The 26,487-nt window shown below is 41.6% G+C and overlaps 1 protein-coding gene across 2 annotated transcripts in view; it reads left to right on the plus strand.

Annotated features, from left to right (window-relative positions):
* The window catches only part of SHROOM3 (shroom family member 3), a 283,783-nt gene that overhangs the window by 37,073 nt on the left and 220,223 nt on the right, over nucleotides 1-26,487 (plus strand). The window contains exon 1 of one of the 2 annotated variants that reach the window (XM_037050995.1): nucleotides 784-876. The exons of the other annotated variant lie outside the window; for it this stretch is intronic. Within the exon in view, the coding sequence (XP_036906890.1) occupies nucleotides 799-876 (78 nt within the window). The 5' untranslated portion in view covers nucleotides 784-798. Of the gene's footprint in view, nucleotides 1-783; nucleotides 877-26,487 lie in introns of those variants that run through there. 2 annotated transcript variants of the gene reach the window in all.

Here is a 26,487-nt window from a genome sequence, read left to right on the forward strand (position 1 = left end):
GAGTATATATATATATATACACACACACACACACATTTTTTCTTCTAAATTAATCTTTCATTGTTTTTGGAAGAAGCGAAATACAAATACACGGTAAAGTGTGCCAGGTGGTTCTTTTTCTGTCCAAAGCCTTTAATAAGCATTCTCTTTTACTTCAAGGGAGCACTAAAGCTCATTATAAAAGGGAATATAGAAAGATGACACAAAAGGCAAATCAAAAAATAGGTCTCGAAAGCATTGATTTCAGTTCAGCAGGAGCAGCCTTTCAACTTTCTTTTTAATAGCAGGGATTTTACTCAGATTACAAAAATGTGGTCAAGATGTGGTGACTCGGAAACCCAACATCTGTTAGCAGAAGGTAAGAGGGTTGTGATTACAATCTAAGATTCAGAGCCTGGCTGGTGGGCCTGACATTTGAGAAAGCAAACAGGGCCAGCCTTTTTGTCTCTCCCCCCTCCCCCACTTCCTTCTGGGGGACCAAGTTCTCATGCTGCCCGCCAGACCTGTCACATTGAGAAAGCACTGCAGCCTTCCACCTATTCTTCCCTACTCTGCTGACCAAAATATAACTTCCCCGTGTCTGTTCCTTCAGGTCTCTGTTAGCAGATGGAACCCCACATCATAAACAAAAAGTTCACGGTAAATATTAAATACCAGAAGAAATCATTTCCTCCTCAGATCACATAGAAACCCCGCTGTAGTCAGTTTTCTGTTTCCTGTCAATGTCCTGTGTGTTCTTGGGACTCAACCATTGAGATGTCAGATTAGCAGTCAACCATCCCTTGCTCTCCCTTCCTTATGTCCTCACCTTCCTGCCTCTCACTGACACCAGCCACCTGCAAATGGCCTGGGCTCTGGCTGTCTTTTTCTTTCCAGGTAAAACAGAGGACCTAAAGCTCTCTTTGGCTAGAGTTGGTAAGAAGAAATAGAAAGTAGATAAACTCTTAATTAACTATTTTTTCCAAATATAAACAGAAAAATTGATAGGACACTTATGAGAAAACAATTATATGTTTAATTTTGGGGGGCACTTTGTTTCAGAAATAAATATCCAGGGATGTAGCCACTTAGGGTGTTTTCATGAATCTATCGGCCTGGTATAAATGGCTTAGCTATGTTTGTTCACCTCGGCACAGAGGCTTTGATGCTTTAGCATCAAAGAGGAACCAGTAGTGAGTATTTGAGACATCCAGGCAGAACAGACTAGGGGAGTGGAGTTAGCGTTGGTTAGGAAATGCCTGTAGTGATCTATAAAAGGCAGCACTACCTCTGCAGAATGTGGGCCTGGCTGTGACCCATGCTTTGTCCTGCAGTTCAGAACTGCATCACCTTTTGTCTTTCGCAAGTCATTTGAAAATATAGAGAAGAGAAGAATAAAGTGACCAGGGGCTTCCACAGTATTCGCTGCTTAGGTGTGGTGGTAGTAAACGTAGGGAGGTTTCATTATTCTTTGTGCCTTATGCATCTCAAATGTGTCACAATAATTAAGTAAAAAACTGAAGAGAAGGCATGGTTTTAGGGAATTAGTCCTAGAGTCATAAGATTCACTTGCATAGATACTATATATGGCCTCAGTCTGGTCATTTTGATTATTGTCTGCTTTCTTTTCCCCTTAAGCAAACACATATAGGAGTTTTCTAGATGTGACTAGTTGCTTCCCAGTCACTCTAACATAGAAAAGAACGTATGTGTGTGCCATCGCTTGTGTAAGGATCAGCAGCTTCTATCTCGGCTGGTTGGGGCGGAAGTGAACACAAGGGAGTTTGACCGGTAAACATAAGTGTTTGCATAGCTAACTGCATTTACTTCAGAAGCACAGAAAGTTGTATATTTAATTGGCAGTCCAAAAAAGCCAAAGCAGACAGTGGCTGGCGATTAGTATACTTTGAAAAGGATGTTTAAAATGTATAGGAAAAGATTATTTGCCTATAAATAATAAGACTGGCAATTTATAATCACCTGATGGATTAGGACCTCTACCCTAAATATTTGAATGAGATGGGGTCAAGGCAGCAGGATGGACTGGAACTTTCTCTTGTAGAGCTTCATCTACTGGGGGTAACCCATGTAGCCTGGCTAACTGACCACCATCTGTATCCCAATTCATTGACACACATTCAATCATTCTCATAGAAAAAATAAAAAAAGAACTGCTTCTTCGGTGGTGGTGATGGGGAGGGAAAACTCCAGGAAAAAAAGCTACATGCTAGTGTTTTAGTGGTGCCAAGACCACCCTGGACAGCCATGAGATCTTGCTCTGTGTGTCTCCTGGGAACACCATTTATATGGAGTCCAGAGTGAATGACATCGCCTGTGGTTGTGCAATGTCTCAGCTCTAGTGGTAATCATTTATTTGGTGATTTGGAAATGTTTCCAGAAGTATCCCTTGTGAAGGACAAAGGTCCACTGTGTATCTTATATACTTCACCATTAACCCTCTCATTTGTACTGAGCACTGAATAAATAATCTATTCAGCAAAGAGAGAAAAGCAACTTTAAAAACCCAGTTTATTGAATTATAATTCACATACACAATTCACCCATTTAAAGTGTACAGTTCAGTGATTTTTAGCATATTTGCGGAGTAGTGCAACTGTCACTGCAATTGTCAAACATTTCGTCACACTTCCTGAAAAACTATTAGCAGTCCGCTCCCTGTTCTCCCCTTCCCCCAGCCCCTGGCAACCACCAATCTACATTCCGTCCCTATAGATTTGCCTAGTCTGGGCTCTTCATAGGAATGGAATCATACATTATCTGGCCTTTTGTGATTGGCTTCTTTTACTTGGCCTAATGTTTTCAAGTTTCATCCATGGTTTAGCATGAGTCAGTACTTCATTTCTTCTTATCACTAAATTATATTCCATTATATGGGCATACCACATTTTACTTACCTGTTCATTTGTTAGTGGATATCTGACTTACATCTATTTTTGGCTATCATGAATGATACTCTCATGGACATTCATGTATAGATTCTCCAAGTGAACATATATTTTTAGTTCTCTTGATTATATACCTAGGAGTAGAATTGCTGGGGAGAAAGGCAATTTTTAATTTAGAAATGTCCCCATTAGTAACTATTATGTTAAAAGTCATCTTATTAATGGTGGATGTCTGGCATGGCTGGTACTTCGGGGTGCTACACCAACCTTCCAGCCTCCACTCCCAGCTATGTTGTGAACCAGCAGGTGAACCACAGAAAATTGAATTGTACTAAATGTTCAGTCTCTTCAAATGGGGTCATACTTACATTGAATTCACTCTGATTTACTATTTTGCTACTGCACTTGGAACACAGACAGTATTCACTGCAAGCTGGAACTGTGGAGTGGAAACAGAGGTTCCCTGTTTCCCTTCGTCAACTCTCAAAGCATGGATGGAGCCAACTTCAGATTACTCTAAGGCCTTTGCTCTCTTAGTTTCTTGCCATCCTTCTTCCTTTTGGCTGTTTTGCTTTTCATTAGTGCCACTTAGTGAGCTAAGAGACCCGAAGCACAGATCATTCAGCCGAAGTATTTTTATAGCCACTGGATGAAAAGGACTTTTAATACGTGTGTCATCGTGGTTTTTATGTGCCTTGTAAATTGTGTTGTTTTTCCTGGAGCTGTGAAGAAGTCGTAGTATGCTTCTTTGAATTTATTCTTAGCTTCTGTATTGTGTTATTAGAGGTATTATCAAGGATGGTAAAAAGAACGTACAGTATTGGAGGAAAATTGTTTAAGTATATAAATTATATCATTTTGTGTTTTTAAAGTGAGGCCACTTAGTGAGAATAAGAACCACCAGAAAGATTTTAGTAAGTTGACCATATTTTAATCATAAGAGTAACTTTCTACATAGATGCGGTGGTTATTATTTGGCAAAGTGAACATTAGCTTAGGTTTGAAATCCTAGGATTCATAAATTTGTCAAAAGTCTGATTTTTAAGAAGCCAAAGCCATTTGAATTGTGCCAACTCTACCAATTTTCTTAATGACATGTATATTTGAGAAGGAAGTTATAAAGAGTGGGCAGTGAGGGGTTGCTGTTTGACTTTTAAGGAGAATGTGGTTTCATCAGAGAAGAACAAAATATGGACTCCCCTTTAAGCAAAAGAGTTTTCATTTTTATTGTCCAGATTTCTTAAGACCCCAATAAAGCATTAGCCCTACTGTATCCAGCATTCCCCATTTATTCTCCATGGACTCTCTTCCACAAAATAAAATTGGTTGATTCACAGGCTGGCTGGAGGCTATGAATAGAGACTTTTGGGAGAATGTTCAGGATGTGTTCCAGCAGGCCATCAAGACTGTTGACAGGTGGCCAAGCCAAGGGAAAGAGTGTTAGTACTAACAGCAGCTTACACTGTCATAACTCCTGGTCATATGTCGGGTAATGCCATCAACATGTTACATGTATCAATTTGTGTGATTATCATGGCAACCCTATGAGGTCAATCAGTTTTTATCCTTAATTTAGCTGAGGGAACTCAGACACAAATAAGTTAAGAAACTTGTAAAAGGTCACGCAACCATGATTTGAACATAGGTGATCTGGTTCCAGAGTCAGTATGCCTAACCACGAAGTGTTCCTGGGCAGATTGGAAATGTGGGAAACTCTCACACCTGCCTCTGGCCAGAGCTCTGGGGGAAGGAGGGAGAGCACAGGGCTCGGCTCCCTGCCAGCACTTTGCCAAAATGAACTGGTGAACTGAGGCATTGTCTCAGCCTTTCACTACTTGGATAGTTTCAGAGAGCAAAGGAAGCAGTAGTTATGTGGAAGCATTCGTTATGTGGATCAGCAGGGTATAGATCTTGCTTATCTTTAAGACATACCTTTTATTATTTTTTTAAAAAACAGAGAATGAGTGCTCTATAATACAATATTTTTTGTCTTCTATGATAGCTGTTTTGTAGAAACTGGTAAAGAGTCAAATTAAGAGGAATCAAATACTGAAGATGAAAAAGCGAAGTCACAAGATAATAGCAAAGTGAGAAGAATGGAATTTTTATGTCCATTTAATCCCTGATGTGGCCTTTCATCTCCAGTACTTAACATGTAGAGAAAACAACTAACTTTAGCACAAGCAAACAAACGGCTACCACGTGGCTTTTCATTTCTGCCTTTGGAAGTTGCACAGATGTCAGATGAAGATAAATAAATACTGTTGACAGTTTCTGGAAGCCTAGTGTGCTTTGAGGGAGTGAGTCAAGACATGAACCAGGGCTTAAGGCCTCAAAGCAAGTGAAGGTCTTCTTGAGGACAAAATGAGGTTTTAGAATTTTGGAGCATGCTTCCTTGAAGAAAAGAGCATAGCCCAAAGTGTTTCTACCCTTAGGTCTCTTCTTAAGTAGAGAAAGGTGAAAAAATTGTTTATAAAATGGGTATTGGGTGGTGGATTAGAGGTGAATTCAGCCAATGGAATAGTAGAATTTTATTTACCAATTGAAATCAGCTCATTGAGGGCAGGCACCAAATGTCCTAACACATAGTAGAGTGCCTGTTACCTAATAACAAGAATGACAGAAAAAAATAATAACTGCCATTTATTGACACCATGTGTACTATGTATTACCATCTCTTCCATTTTGTAAAAGAATGCACTAAGTCTTAGAGAGTTTAGTTAGTAGCCAAATATCACACAAGTCAGTTAACTGCAAAGTCTGCTTTCTTTGTGGCTCACCTTAAGGATTTGGTTAAAGGTTTTGAACTATCTTCCATGGTTCATGGGGGGAGTCCTCGACAGTTTTCTGAATTACAAACATGAAAAAGCGGTATCTAGGATGAAGGCAGAATGGTTTGGTTTTTGTACCTTAGTCTGGCTGTGAAGTGATAAGAGTCTGAATCAATATTTTAGGTTAGAACCAAAAGGAGAGGAGAGACCCGAGACTTCCTGACAAGGGACAGATGATTTGGAGCCTTGGATACTGATTGGTTGTGGGGATTAGAGAAAGGAAGGAGTCTGAGATGAATCTGAGGTCTCCAGAGTCCTGACAGCAGGATTTCTGGCATCGTAAGTAGAAGAAATAGGGGAATCAGGAGCTAAAGCCAGTTTCCAAAGCCTTTCAGCTTGAGATGTGGCCGCAGCACGGATGTAATGTATATACCACAGAGTGGGAAGTGTGGCAGTTTTTTTTTCCTGCTGTTAGAGCCATCGTCTCACTACATAGAAGCTAAAAATTCTGGCTCCTTGCTTTCCTAGACTCCCTTGCATGTGTCTCTGGTGATGAGACACAGTGGATACCTGCTGGAGGTTTCTAGGAAAGATTTTTTTCTTTAATGATAAGAAATCTAGTAAGAAAAATGCTTTCTGCTTTGATTTTCAAATCAAGTTATCAAACAGGGAGCTGCTGCAGCCCTCTTGTAGTCATAAGGCACAGGCCAAATAAACAGGTGGGACGTTGATGTAGCTCCCTGACACTGGGGAGCTCCTGAAACCACCCTGGGGTGGCACATCTCCTGATGTCTCACTTGGGAAAAAACCAAACTCCAAACTCCCATTGTTCACATCATTTTTAGGTGGATATCCTGTTATTTATGATCAGAGCTATAAATATCGGGTTGGCAAAAAAGTGTTCCTTTGTTTTTTTCCATTAAGATGGCTGTAATAGTGCTTTGCTGACTTTAACTTCATTTGAAACAATTTTGTTAGATTGTACTGTGACAATTTTCATATCAACATGCATTTAAAAACACTTTCAAAATTGGTGAATTTTTGTACAGCCAATTTAATATTGAAGGTAGAAAAAAAGATGCAATGCTTCCTGCCTATTATGCTTTATTATTTCAAAACAGGTAAAAACACAACTGAACACAAAATAAAATTGGTGCAGTGTATAGAGAAGGTGCTGTGACTGATTGAAGGTGTTAACAGTGGGTTGCAAAGTTTCCTGCCGGAGACTTCTTGCTGGAGCAAGCTCCGCGGTCAGGGAGACCAGTTGGAGTTGATAGTGATCAAATCCAGACATTAAAGGAGAACAATCAGTGTCATGCCACGCAGGAGATAGCTAACCTACTCAAAATATCCAAATCAATAAAATCATTGGTGAAAATGGAAAATGTCTTTTATTTTGTGGGGAAAAAACTGTACAGCCTTTTTGGTCAACTTGATACATCCAAATTGATAGACTTCATGTATGACCCAGGTTATCTTGGAATCTAAGTCCGGCTCTCTCTCTATATTTTTTTAAAGACTAATTTTGGAAAAACACCACATGGGGAGTGATCATCAGAACTGTGCCCTGAAACCTCCAGAACAGTCGGTGTTCCTAAAAAGGAGAGTGTAATGTGGATACTATTTCTAGAAAAAGAGGGCTCTTTCACAAAAGTCTCTAAAGGCCAAAGAGCCTGGCCCAGATCTCAGGCCCGGTTTGCTGCTCGGTGAGCGTCCCTGGCAGGTTGCAGGGCTGCAACGTGCTTTTGAAATAACAGCAGGTTTCCCTAGTGAATTCCAGCATTCCCGTGGCTCCTGGATGCAAACTAGGCACAGGAAGCATTTTCTTCTCTTGGAACTGCTGCTCTTTGCTTTTGCTACCTCGCACCTTCCTTTCATTGGCTGGTGTCTGCGGGCAGGGAGGCGTGTTTAGCCCCGTGATGGACGTGCTCTAACAAGAATCAGCCTGCTTTGTGGGGCTCTGGACTTGCAGCAAGTTGGCGGTCTGATGGTCTGAATGACTGATTGATTGAAAAGTGATCGCAGAATTTCAAAACAGGATTTTACAAAAGCCAACACTTTCACTCTTTGGAGTCTTCATTTTATACTTTTTAAGTTTACAAACTTAATTTAGAATGTAGCACCCACCTGGCTGCTGAAGTTTTGTCTGTTACACATCCAGTTTGTGGTAAGAAAACTGTTGTGAGAAAGGAAAAAACAAATAAACAAAAATAACACCATGCTACATAGCCCCTGTCCCCGATTCTGCATTAATAAGTGCCACTCAGGGAAAATCACTTCATCTTTTGGAGATTCCATATTTGTCAATGAAGATGTTTGCTTAAATTGTGTGCAAGATCCTGTCTCCCTGAGCTTAGAGTTTTGACCACAGTGGCCTAGATTCCAGCGTTCTAAGGGAGAGTGGGGACAGTGGGTCCCCACTGTCTGGAAAACGAGTGGGTCTTCCAGACACTCGTCTCTGAGAGAACGCACCTGGAGACAGTGAAGAATTGTGCTAAAAGTACAGTTGCAATAAAATCTGATTCTGATCATGGGATTCTGGGTGCAGATGCCAAGTAAAATACAGGACACCTAAGTAAATTGGAATTTTAGGTAAATGTGAATTTTATTTGTCAGTGTCCGTGTGTCCCAAATATTGCATAAGGTATACTTATACTTAAAAACTATTCATTATCTATGTGAAATTCAAATTTAATGGGGAATCCTATATTTGTGTTTGCTAAATCTGACAATCCTAATTCTAGGGCAGTAAGTGGTGTTGATGGCATCTGCCTACCTCATTTGCAGAAAGGTGAGGGAAGAGCAAGAGCAGCTGGAGTTTCTGTAGGTTTGATAGATCTGATGTCCCAGCAGGGGGCTGAGGGGATCCAGCCAGAGGTGAGGGGAATGAGAAAACTGAGGTCTAGATGAGAAACTGGATCAGAAGAGAGCCCTTGCTCACCTTTCTCATTTTTTCACTTACCCTGGAGCATTTTTTCTACCCCCTTTTTCTTTCCACCCTTGAACGTGAAATGAAAGTATTAATTTTTTATTATAGGCTGCCATTATTTTTGGTTGTCATTTTGAATTTTGAAATGACTGATTTGGCCCCTGTTTATTTTTCTTTCTCTATGCTCACTGTCCCCTCCCAAATTAAATTGATTTCTGCTGGTGTGTGACCTAGATCGATTTCTGCCCCCCTGGATTAGTTATTTCTTAATAGAAAAATGATTGCCAAATCTCTCAAACTCTTTTCTACATTTCTAGCCCTCTTCAGATTTAATTTATGTTCATCATTCAGTTGTTCATAAACTCTTTACCCATATAACATGTCTTTAAGGAAGCAGAAAGCATGAGTCTTTACAGTAAATAGAGGGACAAAATTGCTTGTGGGTTTTCACCTGGTGTGTGGCTAGCTGCCTGCAGCACTTCAGAGGCAGAATCAACATTGTGCACCGCTAGGTTTGTTCCAGTTTGCCAAACAAGATCACTTAACACCTCTGGGTTGGGCAACTGAGCTTTCCCATTGTGTAAGAGGACTGCCAAGCTGGAGGAATGGAGGAGACCTCTCCCAGATGGTAAGCATTTCAGGGCACAACACCCTTGTATTAAAAGTAGCAAGGAAATGAACAAGAAAAAGACAGAGCATGCTGATACCAACACACATGTGATGCGAGATATGGCTGAGGTAGGTGCCTAATGATAAGTGGATGTTCTCACCCCCAACCCCAAAATATCAGCAGCTCGAGAGCAGCCACAAGCCCTGGCTTTTTATTTTATTCTATTTTTTGAATTAATTTATTTTTCTAATCTTTACCTGAGGATATGTTTTTGTATTGGTGAGGGAGAGAGGGAGAGAGAGAGGAATATCAGTGTGAAAGAGAAACATCGATCGGTCGTCTCCCTTATGTGCCCCTATGTGGTGAGCAAATCTGTAACCTAGGTATGAGCCCTGACTGGTATCGAACCTGTAACCTTTTGGTGTATGGGCTGATACTACAATCAGCTGAGCCACCTGGCCAGAGCAACCATGGCTTTTTAGTTGTTTATCCTGAGACTGAATAGGAGAAGGGGCTGTTTGTGGTGCTTTCTGTGTGCTACTCTCCATTTCCTCATCTTGTAGTCTTTGGTGCCCAATGTACCAGGTACAGAATTTGGCAAATGGAATTCATTGGCCAAGGCCAGTTGCAAAGGTGCTGCCTAAATCTGTCTACTTATTCAATCTGATTCAAAGGGGGATGCTCTTTAAAAAAACAAAAGGCAAACAAAAAAACTCCTTCCTACCTGACTTGAAATTCCTGCTAATAAGCCACTAATGAGCCCCAAACATTTATTCAGAATAAATTTTCTACAGAGAGGAAGGCACCAGGGATACCGAGAATGAATGGCCCCCATCATCTGGGAACTGCTAAAATAAATCAAGCTGATAATTAAACTACAGTGTAATGAGTGGTGAGGTGAGAGTGCACCCTAGGTTAGGAGGGTGTGGGGGAGCAGCACTAAGAAGTTCAGCCATGAGAAGAAGACTAGACATGCAGGTGATGTTGTGGGCTTGGGAGTTGTAAGAGCTGCTGTTGGTGCCACACTCAGGTCCCCTTGACTGGACTGCTGTCCCCCACCCTGGGCTGCTGTGGTATTGGCTGTGAGGCTCCCCGCTGCACTATCCCATGGACAGTTGCCCTCTGCTGTGATGAACCCTTCCTGGGGGAGGGCCTGTAGTCAATGAGTGATTGATGAGAGCCTGCAGTTCTGGCCTGCCTGCCTCGAAGCGGACGACTCGGGTGCTATTCATGCTCTGGAGATCCTGCGGGACCAGACTGAGAACTGACGTCAGCGGGAACCACATCTTCTTGGCCTCCCTGCCTCCCTCACTTTCTTACAGGGTTCTCCTGAGAACACCTCTCATCAGATCCCTTGCACATGAAGCCCTGTCACAGGCTCTACTTCTAGGAAACCCCAGGTGATGGATGATAGAGGAGTAGGAAGCTGATGCGGTTCTGGTGTTACAGGCTCTTATTTTCTCTGATGTGTAAGACAGTACACAGGGGGTTGAGAAGATTGGCGACGTGTGGTGCGAGGAGTGTGTGGCTAACGTGGGGCATAGGGCCAGCGCTGATTGTCAACTTAGATGAGAGACTCTAGTTTTGTTTTTTGGGTCTTTTCAACTTCTTTGATTGTTGTTCAAGTACAGTTGTATCCATTTTCCCTCCCTCACTCTCCCCACCCCAGCCACCCCCACTTCCCACCCATGACCCTACTTTTGTGGCAGCAATGTGTACTGCGGTGTCCTTTTCTTCAGCACTCTGCAGCCTAGATATAAGAACAGAAGTAAATGGCACAAGGTTATAGTGCTGACAGATGGATGCCATGGGAAGACAAGGACCAAACATGATAAGAGAGGACTTGAAGACAGGAGGGGACAAGTAGTTTGGGAGATAATGGAGGTGTCGATGGACCAAAGTTATCATTAAGATCAGAGAATCTGTGTCATGAGCATAGCACAGAACACTTGGCAAGATTAGGAGGCTACAAGGGTGGGTTCAGAGTTTGGAATGTAAGAATTTAAGAATGAGGGTTGGAGCACTTCTGCCTAGTGACAGGTCTAGGGTGTGCCATGACACAGGTGTCTGAATCAAGTGGAGGGGAAGCTTCTGGGGTGAGGAGGCCGCATTGAAGCCTTAGGGAGTTGGGTGGGCCATCCTCTTGGCCTCGTCAGCGCTGAGGAGTGGTGGTGACCTGAGTTCCCCCCGAACATGCCGCTCTCACTGTTCCAAGCCCCAGATGCCATCACTTGCTCCTTAGACTTTGTGCGGTTGGTGTCCCTAAAGAAACCACTGAGCACAGACAGATGATCGGAGGTACAGGATTTCCCAGTGAGACCCTTTTTCTTGGTGGTGTGCAACCCAAACCATTTGTTAACAGCTTACATAATGCCCATCCTTCAGTTTTCCTAGGTTCTCTTGGACTAGTCTTCCTACTAAATCTCTCAGTCAGGAGAACTCCACACTAATTCGATCTCTCTCTCTCTCTTCTACGTATTCCCACTTGCTGTTCTTATCTCCTAATTATAATATTTGCAGGCCCAGGCACTGAAGAGTAAGGAACACCATGACAGTTTATAAGAGGCAGTCGATGTAGTGGAAAGAAGGTGTGTCTTTACTTCCACCTGGAATGTTCCTTATTTTCTTCTTCATTCAGTTAATTCTTATTTTTCTTTTGGGTTTAGTTTAACTGTCTCTGTCCGTTCTCCCCAGATTATTTCAGAACCCTCTTCTTTCATCATATATTCTCAAAGCACTCTATTCTCTTCTGCGACTTACCGCAGTTGTAATTTTACAAATGAAACACAAGTAAGTCACTGCTTAGGGTCTGTCTCACCTGATAGAATAACCTCTCAAGGAAAAGGCCACCTCTCTATCCCTGGCTCCTGGCACAGTGCCCTACATAAACATAGAGCTTGAAAATATTTGTGGAGCAAAGAAATAAATGTACAGTGACCCAAGAGTTAGGAAAACTCCAGTTCTATCCCTAGGTCTTGGCCCAGTCACTTTGGCTCTGTGAGGAAGAATCATTTTTATTCGTTTGAACATTGTATGGATTCTGATTGTGCAGCAGATCAGCCCAGCACCTTCGCAACTCTTAACTCCAACAGCATGTCTAATTAAAACTTCTCTTGGAACTTCTTAAAGTAGATTATTTGTAGAGAAACTATTTTCTTTTTTGTTTTAGTAGTCTATTGCTAAGTAACAAATAAATTCCAAACTTAGTGGCTTACGATTATTATCTCAGAGTAAGCAGAAAAAGGTATAATAAAGAGTGAAAACCAATGAAATAGAAAAACAGGGAGCTAAGGGAGTGGGCAATGGGATTGTTTGAAGAAAGAATATTGAAGGCAGAGGGTACTGCTGGTCCAAGGGCCCTATGGTAGGGTATGCCTGACATATTAGAAGATCAAGAAAGAGCCCTGAGTGGCACGAGCAGAGTAGGCAAGGAGGATGGTACTGGGCAGCCACCTCGTGTTGGGACCCTTGGCCAACTCAAGAACTTGGCCTTTTCCTCTGAATGAGATGGGAACTACAAAATGGTCTTGAGCAAAGCGTCATGATTTGAAGTCTTCGGTCCTTTCCTTTTGTGTGAATTCTAGTTTGTTTTGACTGTAGCCATGCAGGTTTGTATTTTCCTGTATCCTGAGATAGAACAATCTACATTCATGTGATCAGAGATAGGCTACTTACTACTTTGGGCAAGTTTTTACTACATGTTTAAAGATTGAGAATTTGTACTTTTGGTCACCAGGGAGTTCACTCCAGGGTGACCACTTTGTCCTAATTTCAATCTACCTGCTGTATACCTCCCTTACTTGAGCTAGACTGAGGCTTAGATAGATGGATAGCGCAAGGAAGATAGATAGATAGATAGATAGATAGATAGATAGATAGATAGATTGAAAGACAATAGAGAAGAGAGTAAGGAAGAGATCTTTCTCTTTTTTCCTTTTAGGCAGTAAAATTTCTTTAGGCAGAAAATTTCTTTCTTTGTGGATTACATGGAGTTCACAAGTTGTATGGTTGAATTAATCCTATCCCTTAATCATCAAATATATTCTAGTTTAACAAAATTGTAAGTGGGCTTCTGCTTATCTCTCGAAGGCAGTAGAAATGCTATGGAGATCTGGATGTTAGCAGTGAATGAGAAGCATAGGTGCTGAATAATGAGAGTAGCAAACAAAATTGAACTTTGACCTTTCAGTATGGGAATACTTAATAATGCCTAGATCCTCTCTTTTGTGTTCTGGTTTTATACAAACACAAATTACACTCTTGTTGACTTCACCGTAACCCATGAAACTGAAGAAGGGGAAATTTGAGTCCGACAGAAAGCAGTTTCACCAAACTTCGTCATGCATTTGTGTGACAGAAACTGAGAACACCTGTGTTTTCTAACCGATTTCATGAAGGAAGTGTCCCGGCAGTGGTCACCACGGCCACATGATATGAACAGACAAAGCTACACTGGAAACAATCTAAGAAAGCGTCTACTCCTCCTCCGTTGTACAAATGAGGAAAATAAGTGAAGCCCAGAAGTGCCTGTTCACACCTGACATCGGTCTGTGCGATTGTGGGAAGCGAGTGGCATCATAGAAATAGCACAAACTTTGGAGAGGTCTGAGTGGGAATTGTAATTCAGCCACTTACTAGCTGCAAATTATATTCTTCTATCTGAGCCTTACTTCCTTCATCTGCCCCTACCTGGTGGGCTAGTTGTGAGAGTTCCACAACATAATGTGTAAAGTCCTGGCTTGGAGTGGACGCTCTCTAGCTTGTGATTATGATTAGCTCCCTTTTGCTGCCAGTGGTGATACAGAAAAACCACCTCACCCAATACTCACTAAAACTACAGGATTTTAAAGTGTCAGCCAGTGGTGTACTTGTTTCCAACGATATTTAGTACACTAAAATTTATACACAATTCAGGGTAGGTAAATAAACATTTGTATATAAAGTATAGTGTTAGGCACTATATGGTTCCTGCTTTTAAAGAATGAGAATAGACACGTACACACGGTGAGGACTGTAGTTAAGTAGCATTAGGGATGGGTGGGTGCAGATCGTTAGATGAAGAGGAGGGGCTCAGGGAAGTCTTTGTAGAGAAAGTCACACATGAGAGGCTTCTCTGAAGCTTTTAGAAAAGAGATCAGGGGACATTCCCATTTTAAGCATAGGTACAATACAAGATATTTTTAGAATCAATAAACTTCTCTGGTTAAATGAGCACAGAATATGTCAAGGAGAATGCGTAAAATAATAATAGTAGTAACCACTGATGGAATAATTGTTACATGCTAAATACTTCTCATGTATTTATTCTTTTGCATATTATACAGCTCTATGAGGTAGATTATTATCATTTCCATTTTACAGATGAGGAAACTGAGGCATAAAGAGGTTAAATGTATTGCCTAAAGGCCTCACAGCTGGTGTGTGGCAGAGCCAAATGTGGACCCGGGTCGTCTGACTCCAGAGTGCATGCTCTGGGTCTGACATTAGCTCCATTTTGTCCTGCTGCTGCTGCCCCAGGAGGCTGAGCTGTATGGATTCCATCAACAAGCTCCCTTGACCTCTGGTTTCCAGTTGAAGTAACAGAAGAAAATTGGAGAGTGGGCCTTGGGTTTGCCCGGGTCACGTTCCTTTATAGAAGGGCATAGCTCCTGTAGGCAGCCTGGCCTGCAGCTACGGGCCCCACTGTGTTTCCAAACCAGTCCCTCTCCAGCTGGTGCTGACCCCAAGGTGCTTTACTGTTTCTTATTGGCTCCTTTAACTCTGTCCCCATCTTTGTGAAGAGGGGAGTTTTGGGGTCATAGGATAATCATATATGTTCAGCTTTAATAGATACTGCCAAATAGTTTTCTAAAGTGATTATACTCATTTATCGTATATTCCCAGGAGCAGTGTGTGAGAGTTCCAGTTGTTCTACAACCTCGTCAACTTTTGGTGTTCTCTGCTGCCTTTTTCATTTTAGCCATTCCAGTGGGTATATAGTGGTATCTTATTGTGGTTTTAGTTTGGCATTTCTCTGATCACTGTGGGAGTTGGACATCGTTTCATGTTTTCATTAACTACATGGATATCTTCTTTGATGAAGTAGCCAAGTGTTTTGTCCATTTTAGAATTACGTTACCTGTCTTTTTCTTATTGATTTGTAAAAATTATTTATATATTATGAACACGAGTCTTTTGTTAAAGATATGTACTGCCCATATTTTCTCTCACCATGAGTCTCACTTTTTCAATTTCTTTACAATATCTTTTAATAAACAGATGTTCTTAATTTTAATTTATCCTAATTTACAAATTTTCATTTTTTACACTTACTACTTTTTATAGTTTTTAAAAGATATGTTTGTTGCTCCGATATCATAGGATATTTGCCTATGCTTTTTTCTAATTGCTTTTACATTTGCATCTGCAATTTATCTGGAATTGATTTTTGTGTGTGATGTGAGAGTAGAAATCTGATACTTTTTCTCACATGGCTATTCAGTGGACCCAGAACCTTTTCCCTTCATTCACCACAATGTTACTCTTTTCATAAACTAAGTGACTGTGAATGTGTGGTTTTATTTTTGGACTATTTTATTCCATTGGTCAGCTTCCTTGTGCCAATATTGCACAATCTTGATTATCATAACTTTAGAATGAGCCTTGACATCTGGAAATGGAAGTCTTCCAACTTTGTTCTTTTTCAAGATTGCCTTGCTTATTCTTGGTCCTTTGCATTTTCATATGTATTTTACAATCACCTTGTTAATTTTCACAAAAAAATGCTTAAACTCTGATTAAGATTGTGATGAATCTGTATAATAATTCATGAAAAATTAACCCCTTAATATTATTTAGTCTTTCAATCTAAGAATGTGGTAGTTATCTCCATTTATTTAGGTCTTTTTAAATTTTCACAAATATGTATAGTAATCATTGTAGAGGTCTTATACATATTTTAATATTTATAGTAGTCATTGTAGAGGTCTTATAGATATTTTATTTAAATTTAAATGAGCCCTAATGCCCTCCTGCAAACCTGAGAGAATGTACAATGAGTGTAACTGAGTTTTCGTTCTAAGGACTTCTTTGTGTACCTACCTGGGTCCCTTTGATTTAGGTGAACCTGGTCATTAAAAGGCCTCAAGTCATGGAGCCGGGCAGAGCATTGCCATGGACTAGCCCTGTGAACTTAATACTCTTTATCTGATAAATGGCAATAATAGTAGTACCCACCATAATAAGGTTCTCAAAACTATTCAAAGAGCTTTAAAAATTTTCCCTTCTATTTCTAATTTTCTAAGATTTTGTTTAAAAGTATAAATGGGTGTTGATTTGTATCAAATGCTTTATCTGGACCTTGCAAGAGGTCCACTTCTGTTTTGTTTCTAGGGCCTGATGCTACGGCCCTTTCGCAGGGCTTAGCTTCACCCCAACTTGAGGTACATATGACATTTAGCCTTGCACATAGTAGATTCTTAATAAGTAGCATCTGTAAATATTACTAATAATCTTAACAGTTAGTCCAGAGGGCAGGGAAAGGTAGGAAGAACATAGTATCTTAAAACCACTTGGCTACGGATATGGTGTGGCACCTTCTCCTCCGCATCCCATTCTACCTCATTCCCGATTCCCTGAAGCAACCTCTCAACTCTTACCTATTTAAAAAACACATTTCCAACCATATTTTTAGCAACATGCCTCTATGGCTTTTTTGTGATTTTTTTCAGGTGTAGTTACTATCTATTGACTTTCTCTTACAGAAGATGGAAAGCGAGCTCTATCCTAGCATTCCTTCTATAATCCCTCCTCCCACAACCTTTCCCATTTGTGAACCTATTTATGTCAAAATATTCCAATTATATGTTTGTATGTTTTTTCCTTCTCCACAATAGCTGAAAGGATGGACCAAAGCATAAGGAGGTGAGTGCTAGCAAAAGAAACCTAGGTTCACATCATTAATGTTGGACAAGACTGCACTTAGGTCTCAGCTAGCCAAAGAGGTAAATTTATAATGAAAAGGGTTACAAGTTACAATGACAGTAGCTTTCATATAGCTTTATGCAACTGTGGTCAGAAAGAGTAAAAGGAGATTTTAGTTATCCCTGTTTCATCTATCTTTGATCCAGCAGGGAGACTAAGGAGGATGTGAAAGAGTTGAATAATGTCATGAAGAAAAATTCAAATATGCCTCCAGATAGACTCATGTGACCAAGTGTGAGCAGCACACACCCAGACTGACCTTGTACTAGGTTACTGAGACTTTTCTAAAGCCGTTGCACCATTTCACATTGCCACCAGGCGGGGAAGCGGGCCCCAATTTCTGCACCTTCTCACCCACACTCGTCCTTTGATTACAGCAACCCCAGTGGGTATGAGAGGACGCCCAGCAACGTGGAGACACGTCCTTGTGGTCTCCACCTGCATTTCCCTGATTGTTAATCACATTGTGCATCTTTTTATGTGCTTCTTGGCCATTTTTATAGCTCTTCAAAGAAATCTTTGTATGAAGTCTTTGTCCATTTAAAAATAGGGTTGTCTTTTGATCGTTAAGTTCTAAGAGTTCTTCTATACAGGGTGGGGCAAAAGTTTACAGCTGTGAGTACACAAAATGCAGAGTTTATTCTTGTATTTTTATTGTATTATTTCCCATAAGAACACCTGTAAACTTTCTTTCCCCCCGCCCTGTATTCTAGATACAAGTCCCTTACCAGAAAAGTGACTTATAAAACTCTTCTGTTCTCAGGGCTGCCTTTGAACTTTCTTGATGGTGTCACTTTTGAAATGCAAAAGTTTTAAATATTGACAATACCCAACTTATCCATTTTTTTCTTTTCTTACTTTAGCTTTTGCCATCATACCCAAGAAACCACTGTCTAACTCAGGGTCATAAAGATTCATATCTGTATTTTCTTCTAAAAAGCTTTATAATTTCAGCTCTTGCATTCGTGTCTGTGATCAGTTGAGTCAAGCTTTGTGTGTGGTGTGAGGTACATGCCCAGCTTCTTCTTTTGCTGGTGTCCATCCAGTCGTCCCATCACTGTTTGTTGAAATTATTCTTTTTTCCCCATTTATTATCTGGAGGCTGTTGTTAAAAATCAATTGACCATAAGTGTGAGGGTTTATTTCCAGACTCTCCATTCTGTTCCACTCTCTTTACGTCCACCCTTCCATCAACACCGTACTGTCTTGACCACTTTATGGCAAGTTTTGAATTAGAAAGTATCAGTCCTCTGATTTTGATCTTTTAAAGATTATCTTGGATATTCTGGGTTTCTTAAATTTACATATGAGTTTTAGAATTAGTTTGTCAGTTTCTGCAAAGAAGCCAAATGGGATTTAATAGGGATCACACTGAAACTTGAGGCCAATTTGCAGGGGTTTGCTGTCTTAACAGCATCAAGTTCCAATCCATGAACATGGGCTGGATAGGAGAATGGGTAATTTTAACTTACTTGATAGTTTTCTTTTTTTTTCTAAAATTTTAGAGTTGTTACCATGGATTACTTTTATCCCCAGAAAAAAAATATGTCATTAAAAAATGGTTTGAGCCCTGGCTGGCGTAGCTCAGTGGATTGAGCGTGGGCTGTGAACCAAAGTGTCCTGGTTTGATTCCCAGTCAGGGCACATGCCTGGGCTGCAGGCCAAGTCCCCACTTGGGGGCACATGAGGGGCAAACACATTGATGTTTCTCTCCTTCCCTTCCTCTCTCTCTAAATATAAATAAAAATAAAATCTTTTTAAAAAGTGGTTTGAGAATTTTAGAATACTGTCTGAAAGTCCTGGGAGCTTTACCAATATGGTGAGCTGCCAGCGTTCCTCCCCCAGGTGGGGCATTAGGATGGCGGAATACAGTCCTGAGGCTCGAGGACTGGCTCCTCTTCTGTTGGTTCCGTTCTTTGCCCAGAGGGAGTACTTCCCTTTCTGCTCATCTTGGTGGGTGGCTGACCTTTCTCTCTCAAGGCCAAAAGGTGTGAGGTCAAGGGGAATTTGAAACAAATTGCAAAAATTCCAGAAGATTTTTTTCCACTAGCTAAGTTAGAGTGGTGTTTGACCTCCCCTAATTCTCTCTGTTTTCTGTTTTAGGAAGATACCTAAATTACTGTATCTATTCTTTCTTTAACTTCAAATTATTGTTGAGACATTCAGATGTTCTCTAGCAAAGGACCACAAATGGAATGTTGTTAAAATACCCCGAGGGCGTGTGAAAGCTCTGATTGTCAGGCCCAACACTAGATTATAGGTGCCCAGGAAGCCAATGAGAATTTGTATCTCTAACAAGTTTGTGGGTTAAGCTTCCGGTCTGAGGAGCACAGTCCAGGGTCTCTGATGAGGATGTCACAGGATGCAGACAAAGAAAGGTAGGAAGTGAACAGACCCGTAAGTGATCTCTCCTGGTTTGAACGTGATGTGAGTTAGATGGGTTATGGTCAATGTGAGGATGGTCAATGGTCAATGATAAAGTTAGGAGCACAGACTTTGTATTGCAGAGACCCGAGTTAGAATTTTCACTCTGCCAGAGTGGCTGTGTGACTTTGGGCAAGTTCCTGCACCACTGTGCGCCTGTTTCCATCACTGTAAGATGGGGATAATAATAGTTGTTGTTTCGTAGGGCGACCGGAAGAATTAAGTGAGATAATAGGCACAGTGCTTAACACAGTGCCTGCTCTGCAGTGAGTGCTCCGTGAGCGTTAGCTCTTATTATTGCTCACTGGGCCTTATCACACATGACTCCTCTGGCAATGTTTGCACAGGATGAGACGTGCTTAGATTTGGACTGGGGATCGATTGCTTCCATGGACATCGTGGTCGGAGTGTGAAGGACTCGACCCAAGTGCACACTCTGGGAGTGTAACTCTCCAAAGCAGTGGTGTGGCACAGGACAGGAAGTGTGGCTCCTGGTGCCAGTTTGGGTTCTGGTTTCCTTGTCTGTGACTTGGAGGGAGTTGAATTAGAGAATTTCTAAGACCTCTTCCAGCTCCAAGATGCTGGTTTCTCATGGCCAGAGCAATTCTATGAATTTAGACTTGCTTCTCTCAAACACAAGGTGGCAGCAGAAGACAAGACTCTGGGCTGCCATTTGCTGCAACCAGTAGTGAACATATTCCCCAATTTACACCATGTTCTACCATGAAGGAAGCAGATAGCTTAAGATTACAGCCTGCTCTTGGTGGTTTCTATGAGGCCATGGTTTAATGACCCTAGAATAATGCTTATATCACTATAATCAGGATTTTCCAGCTCTTCGAATAGTTCCACAGAAGGTGTGGAGCCACCACTCAGCACCCACCACCCACCCCCACACACCCCACCCTACCTCAAGGCCTTTTCCATCCAAGCTACTGCTTCTCAAAGAAATACCTGCCAAGTTCTCACCTGTGGTAAATTGGGAGCTGCATAGTAGGTGGCAGCTGTGTGCTTTACCTAATGACAACAACTTCTTTATTCCAGGATCTAGAAAGATTGGAGGTGTGGCTGGTAGTTGTCATCCTGGTAAATAGATTTCAAATAGAACACCTTTGTGTTGTGCTATTCAAATGTCTCCCAGTTACAAATGGCAGTAGGAGGGGCAGAGCTGTGGGTTGGGACACTGTGATCCTTGGTTGGATGATGGCCCCTGGCCAGGAGGGCTGGGAGTGGCTGGGCAGAAGGCAGGAGGTAGAGGCAGACCATGAAGTAAGATGGACAATGCTGTGGCAGAAACAGGGTCAGAGTCCTGTTTTCAGACTCTGGAGAGGGAGCTTCTGAGGATTCCTAAGAGCAGAGGCCAGGGGCCTAAGGCCACAGGTGGTGGGCATGAGTCCAAAATAGAAATATCACCTTTCTCTAGGGACTTTGAGGACTTCAAGACAGAAGCATGCAGGTGGAAGTAGAATTCAAGAGCTGAAAAGATAGGGTCAAATGTCTAGTTAAAGTGTTCCTGTAGACTAGAAGGAACTTGACACATAAATACAAGGAAGAAGTTATTTAATGGTTTAAATACACGCCATCGGACTAGAGCAACTTGAGACTGTGCTTATAATCCCCTTCAGGGGCATTCAGCTCATTTTCTGGGATTCACTCCCCTGATGGTAAAGAATGTTTGGCTGTGAACTTATACACATTTTTGGGATGCTCCAGACCTGACCAGGCGGGAGGGCATCTCCAGAGGAGGGAAAGGAGAGCAGGCCAGGAACTGAGCCTTGGCTTTCAGAGAAAATACTCTTCCTTCTTTCCTTTTCATCCTGCTGAGTGGCCAGAACAGAATAATCAAGGAAAGCAGCAGCGGGAAACGGTACGTTTGGAATGTGGGCCATTTCCTCAAAATTCCCTCGCTCTCCACCTTCTTGTGCCTGATTTAGAGGTCATACCCTTTGCAAGATGCTTGGGGATTGAGGGACGAAGAGGGAGAAGGCTTAACCTGTGAATTTGGTGACCATTTTGGAAGCCACTACCCAAATTGCCTCCAAGATGAGTGGAGGAGGGGAGGGGATGGCAAACCCAATGTGGTCCTAAGGAGCTGGAGGTGGTAAGGGTGCTGGTGAACACGGAATCACCCATCACTCCGACAGCTTGATGAGGCGTGTCCAGGTAGGGAGAGTTAGCAAAAAATTTCATGAGGGCTTTATGAAGATCTGAATTACGACTAACTGGGGAGAGCTTTATGGAAGTGCTAAGGTGGAAAATGGTTAATATTTTGCTAAAATTCAGGAAGAAGGTGGATTGGATCATAATTGACTTCCTTGGCAATTTCATAAAAGTACCCCAAACCACTGAGCATGCCCACACCTGCATGAACAAGTCCTGTAAAATGCTTGGGTGCTTGACAGTGTGCCACCCCCTCAGGCCAGCCTGGTGCCGACTTGCCTTAGCCGATGCTGGACTCCCGGCTCCCACATGGGGAGCTGAAGCAGGCTGACTCAGTGTCAAAGACTCATCCTAGACCTCCCTTGGCTTCAGAGGACCTTCCATAGAAGTGTTGCACTGTTGGGCTTTTCATGCTTCCCTAGTAGCAATTTGTATGTATGTGTTAGCCTTTGAAAGAGAGAAAATCCCTGGTAAACACAAGAAAAAGCTGTTCCAGCTGCCTATGGGAAAAGCGATACCTGTATATCATTAGTCACATTTACAAGTAGTTGCTTTACGAAGAGAAAGGAAAACTGGGTAATTGCTGACATAAAGCCTTTAAAAGAAAATGACTTCATTGCTATTAGGTAACACCCACAGAGGCAAATCTCTGTTCTTACCTGGTAGGCACAAAGAAAATGCTGAGGATAAGGGGGAAATTTGGAGGACTTGGGACTTTGCTTTTTCTCACCTGGCAGACATTCATCTTAAAAAAAAAGATATACTACTATATAGTCATTTATTAACTTACTTTAAATGTTCTACCGCTATAGTTCCTGGTAGGGGTAGAACCCCTGAGTTTACTGAGAACCAAATCTACATTAAAAAATCAACCAAAGGTTAATGGGAAGCAAGAAGCAACTTGATTAACTTTTTAAAAAAAATTCTAAAAGCCATTTACTGGTTAAATATTTAAATGAAAAATATGAACCATAGTAACATTTGTATTCACTTTGGAAAACACGTGAGAATTTCCTCAAAAAATACAACATGGAGTTACCATACAATCAAGAATCCTACTCAGAGACGTATACCCAAGAGATATGAAGACACACAAATGCTGTGTGAATAATCATAGCATTATTTATAATATGTAAAAAGTAGGCAAACCCAGATTTCTATTAACTGATGATGGATAAACTACATGTGATATATCAATACAATGGAATATTATTCAGCCATAAAAAGGAATAATACATGGCATGACCTAGAGAAAACTTGAAAAAAATTATTCTAAATGAAAAAAAGCCAGATGCAAAAAGCCACATATTGTATGATTCCATTTATATAAAATGTCCAGAATAGACAAATTCATAGAGGTGAAAAGTACTATGGATCAGTAGTTGCTAGGGCCTGGGTATAGGGAATAAGGGATAACTGCTAATGTATATGGGGGTCTCTTTTGGGGGTAACAAAAACGTTCTGAAATTAGATGGTGGTGATGGTTGCAGAGCAATGTAAATATATTAAAAACCACTGAATTGTACAATTAAAAAAGGTGACTTATGGTATTGAATTATATTACAATGAAATATGAATCATGAAACTTTATTATAGCTATATTAAACATTTAAACTATAACCCAATTATAATTAAAAGTGAAGTAGGGGGGACTTATGGGCAAAATGGCAGCGTAGGCAGACATGGCTCACCTCTGTGCAACCACATCAAAATTACAACTGAAATATAGAACCACCATCACTCAGGAACACCAGAAGTCAAGCTGAGTGGAAGTCTGACAACTATGGAATTAAAGAAACCACATCCATTCAGACTGATAAGAAGAGCACAGACATGGAATGGGCTGGTCCCACACTCACATGGATAAAAATTCAGGAGGGATATCTCAGGAGGGAGGAGTCCCAGACCCACCCAAGGCCCCCCAGCCCAGGATTCCGGTGCCAAGAAGGTAAGTTCCCACAACTTCTGGCTACTAATACCAGCAAGGGTTGAGTTGAGGGAAGAAACTACCAGAGCCCCAAGCAGTTCCTCTTAAAGAACCCACACATGGACTGACCTATTCAGACTCTCTCTCTCTGAGCTCCAGTACTGGGGTAGCAGATTGAAAGGCAGCAGTGATATATAAAGAGAAACCGAAGTTTCTGTCATCAAAGTGAGAACAGTCCATTGCCCCTTTGCTAAACCCTCCCCTCACAGAACCAATGAGTGGGTACTGTATCTGAGACTCCAACAACCAGACTAATACTGGTCGACCTGCCTTAGAGATCACCAAAGGTCCTCACCCAACTTATGGGTGTGCCCAAGCTGCTTTTCCATAAGAATGGCTGGTCTCAGCTCCTAATACTGTCAAACTCAAACAAGCAACCCCTGCTTTAGTGAGCCCTAGCATCAGCCAGATTAGATTCACAGCCTGGCTTTGCCTGGGAATCTCCAAGCCCAGCACAAGAAGCAGCCATCTCAGATTGCTTTACAGCTCAGGCAGAGTGACCTGGGAAAAACACAGATGGGGTTCACCTTGGATATAGCACCAGGGAAACCCCAGGGCCAGTGCACCCAGTGGACAACTACAGACCATGATGGAGCACCACCACCCTGCCCCTGCATAGCTGGTCCTTCATGGACAGTGGAGGTTGGTGATCAGTGGTCACAACCAGTCCTTGCAACTGACTGGCCTGGGTAAATTCCTCCCATTGATCTGCCAACCGCAACCAAGGCTCAACTACAAGAGAGGGGTGTACTCAGCCTACACAAAGTGTGCACCTCGAGTATCTAGCTTGGGTGATAGAGGAGGCTGTGCCACTGGACCCTACAGGATGCCTACCACATTAGGCCTCACTGCCAAGACGTGGAGTCAAAGCAGCTCTATGCAATGCATAGAAACAAACACGGGGAAGCTGCCGAAATGAGGAGACAAAGAAACATGGCCCAAATAAAAGAACAGATCAAAACTCCAGAAAAAGAGCTAAATGAAATGTATGTAAGCAATCTATCAGATGTAGAGTTCAAAACACTAGTTATAATGATGCTATCTTGCATCCCGTCAAGGCCAGGCAAGTTCGCCCAGGATTTGGGTAGATGAAAGAAACTGCATGGAGCCGTTGGGATGGGCAGACGTGCCTTTATTCATGGGTGGGTGATCCACACTCACTGCAAGCCGCATGCTGCACAGTGGGAAGCCCCAAGTCCCTCGTATACTAAATGTATGCAAAGCTGAGAGGGTGCCGCAATATTGTAAAACACAGCGTGATTCTGCCCATGTGGGCCCACTCAAGGTTACAGGAATACAGTTTATTGGACCCAGACTCAAGGCTATGGGAACACTGCTTATCTCAGTTACCTAGACATCTGGGTGAGGGAGCCAGACTGACTCCATTTACCCTACAGATGCTCAAGGAACTTAGTGAGGACCTCAGTCCTCACTAAGCAGCATAAAAAAGATTCAGTCAGAAACAAAGGATATGCTAAATGAAATAAAAAACAATTTACAGGGAAATTGTAGTAGAGTAGATAAAGCCAAAAGTCAAATCAATAATGTAGAACATAAGGAAGCAAAAAAGACTCATGCAGAACAACAAAAGGAAAAAAGGATAAAAAAATGAGGATAGTATAAACAAACTCTGGGAAAACTTAGAGGTCCACCATTTAGATCAAAGGGCTGCCAGAAGGAAAAGAGAAAGAGCAAGAAATTGGAAATCTATCTGAAAAAATAGTGAAAGAATACTTGCCTAATTTGGCGAAGGAAGTAGACCAGGAGGCAGAGAGTCTCAATTATGATGGATGCAGAGTCCCACTCCAAGACACATCGTAATTAAAAGGCCAAAAGTCAAAAATAAAGAGAGACTCTTAAAAGCAACAAGAGAAAAGAAGTTAGTTACTAGGTGGTTAGCAGATGTTGGGGTGCAGGTGGTTGGGTGAAGAGGTAAAAGGATTGAAAAATACAAGTAGGTAGTTACAGAATAGCCATGGGGATGTAAAGTACACGATAGAAAAGGAAGTAACCAAACAACTTGTATATGTGACTCATGGACATGAACAATGGTGGGGGGGGGTTGCCTAAAGGAGTAGGGGGCACTGGGTGGAGGGGGGCAAAGGAGGAAAACAGGACAACTATGATAGCATAATCAATAAAATATAATTAATAAACATTTACTTAAAAAGTGAAGCATGGGGAAAGAGAAAAGGACATGGAAAAAGATGAAAGAGAAAAAAAATACTTGGCACAAGAAAGAAAATGAAAACAAAAAAAGAAAAAGGGAGGCAGATTCCATGATTTTTGATAGAATAGAAAATTTCTTTCCTTGTTCTCCGAGAGTCCTTTGGGCTGTGGTCTTCAGATTGTTATTATCCATTTATTATTGCCTTTTGAACTTCTGATTGACAAATTGACCGTTGCTTCCAGATCTTCTGATTGCCCTTTGCCCTTAGACTCCTCAGTGCCTTGCTTCTTGTTCCAGTGGAATTAATGAACTGAGGATACGACATTTGTCTTTTTTTGCAATATCAGTCAGTGACCAGAGTTAGATACGACATGCACCTAAAAAAAGGTGCAAACTCAAGCTGAGACTTGTCTGGATAAAGGTTCCCCATTGCTACATTTAATTCTATCTTTTGTGGTTATACTGAGATGCCCAATATCTGGCCTTTCTTCTGATCTAGGATAGACTTATCAGTTTCCCCCAACTGTTAAATTTTCCTGAGGTGAAAAATTTAAGGCCTTGGACATGAACTGGTCTTGGCATATTATTA

This window comes from Sturnira hondurensis, unplaced genomic scaffold (genome assembly GCF_014824575.4).
Source record: "Sturnira hondurensis isolate 20B ecotype Veracruz unplaced genomic scaffold, ASM1482457v3 Scaffold0007036, whole genome shotgun sequence".
NCBI classification, from domain to species: Eukaryota; Metazoa; Chordata; class Mammalia; order Chiroptera; family Phyllostomidae; genus Sturnira; species Sturnira hondurensis.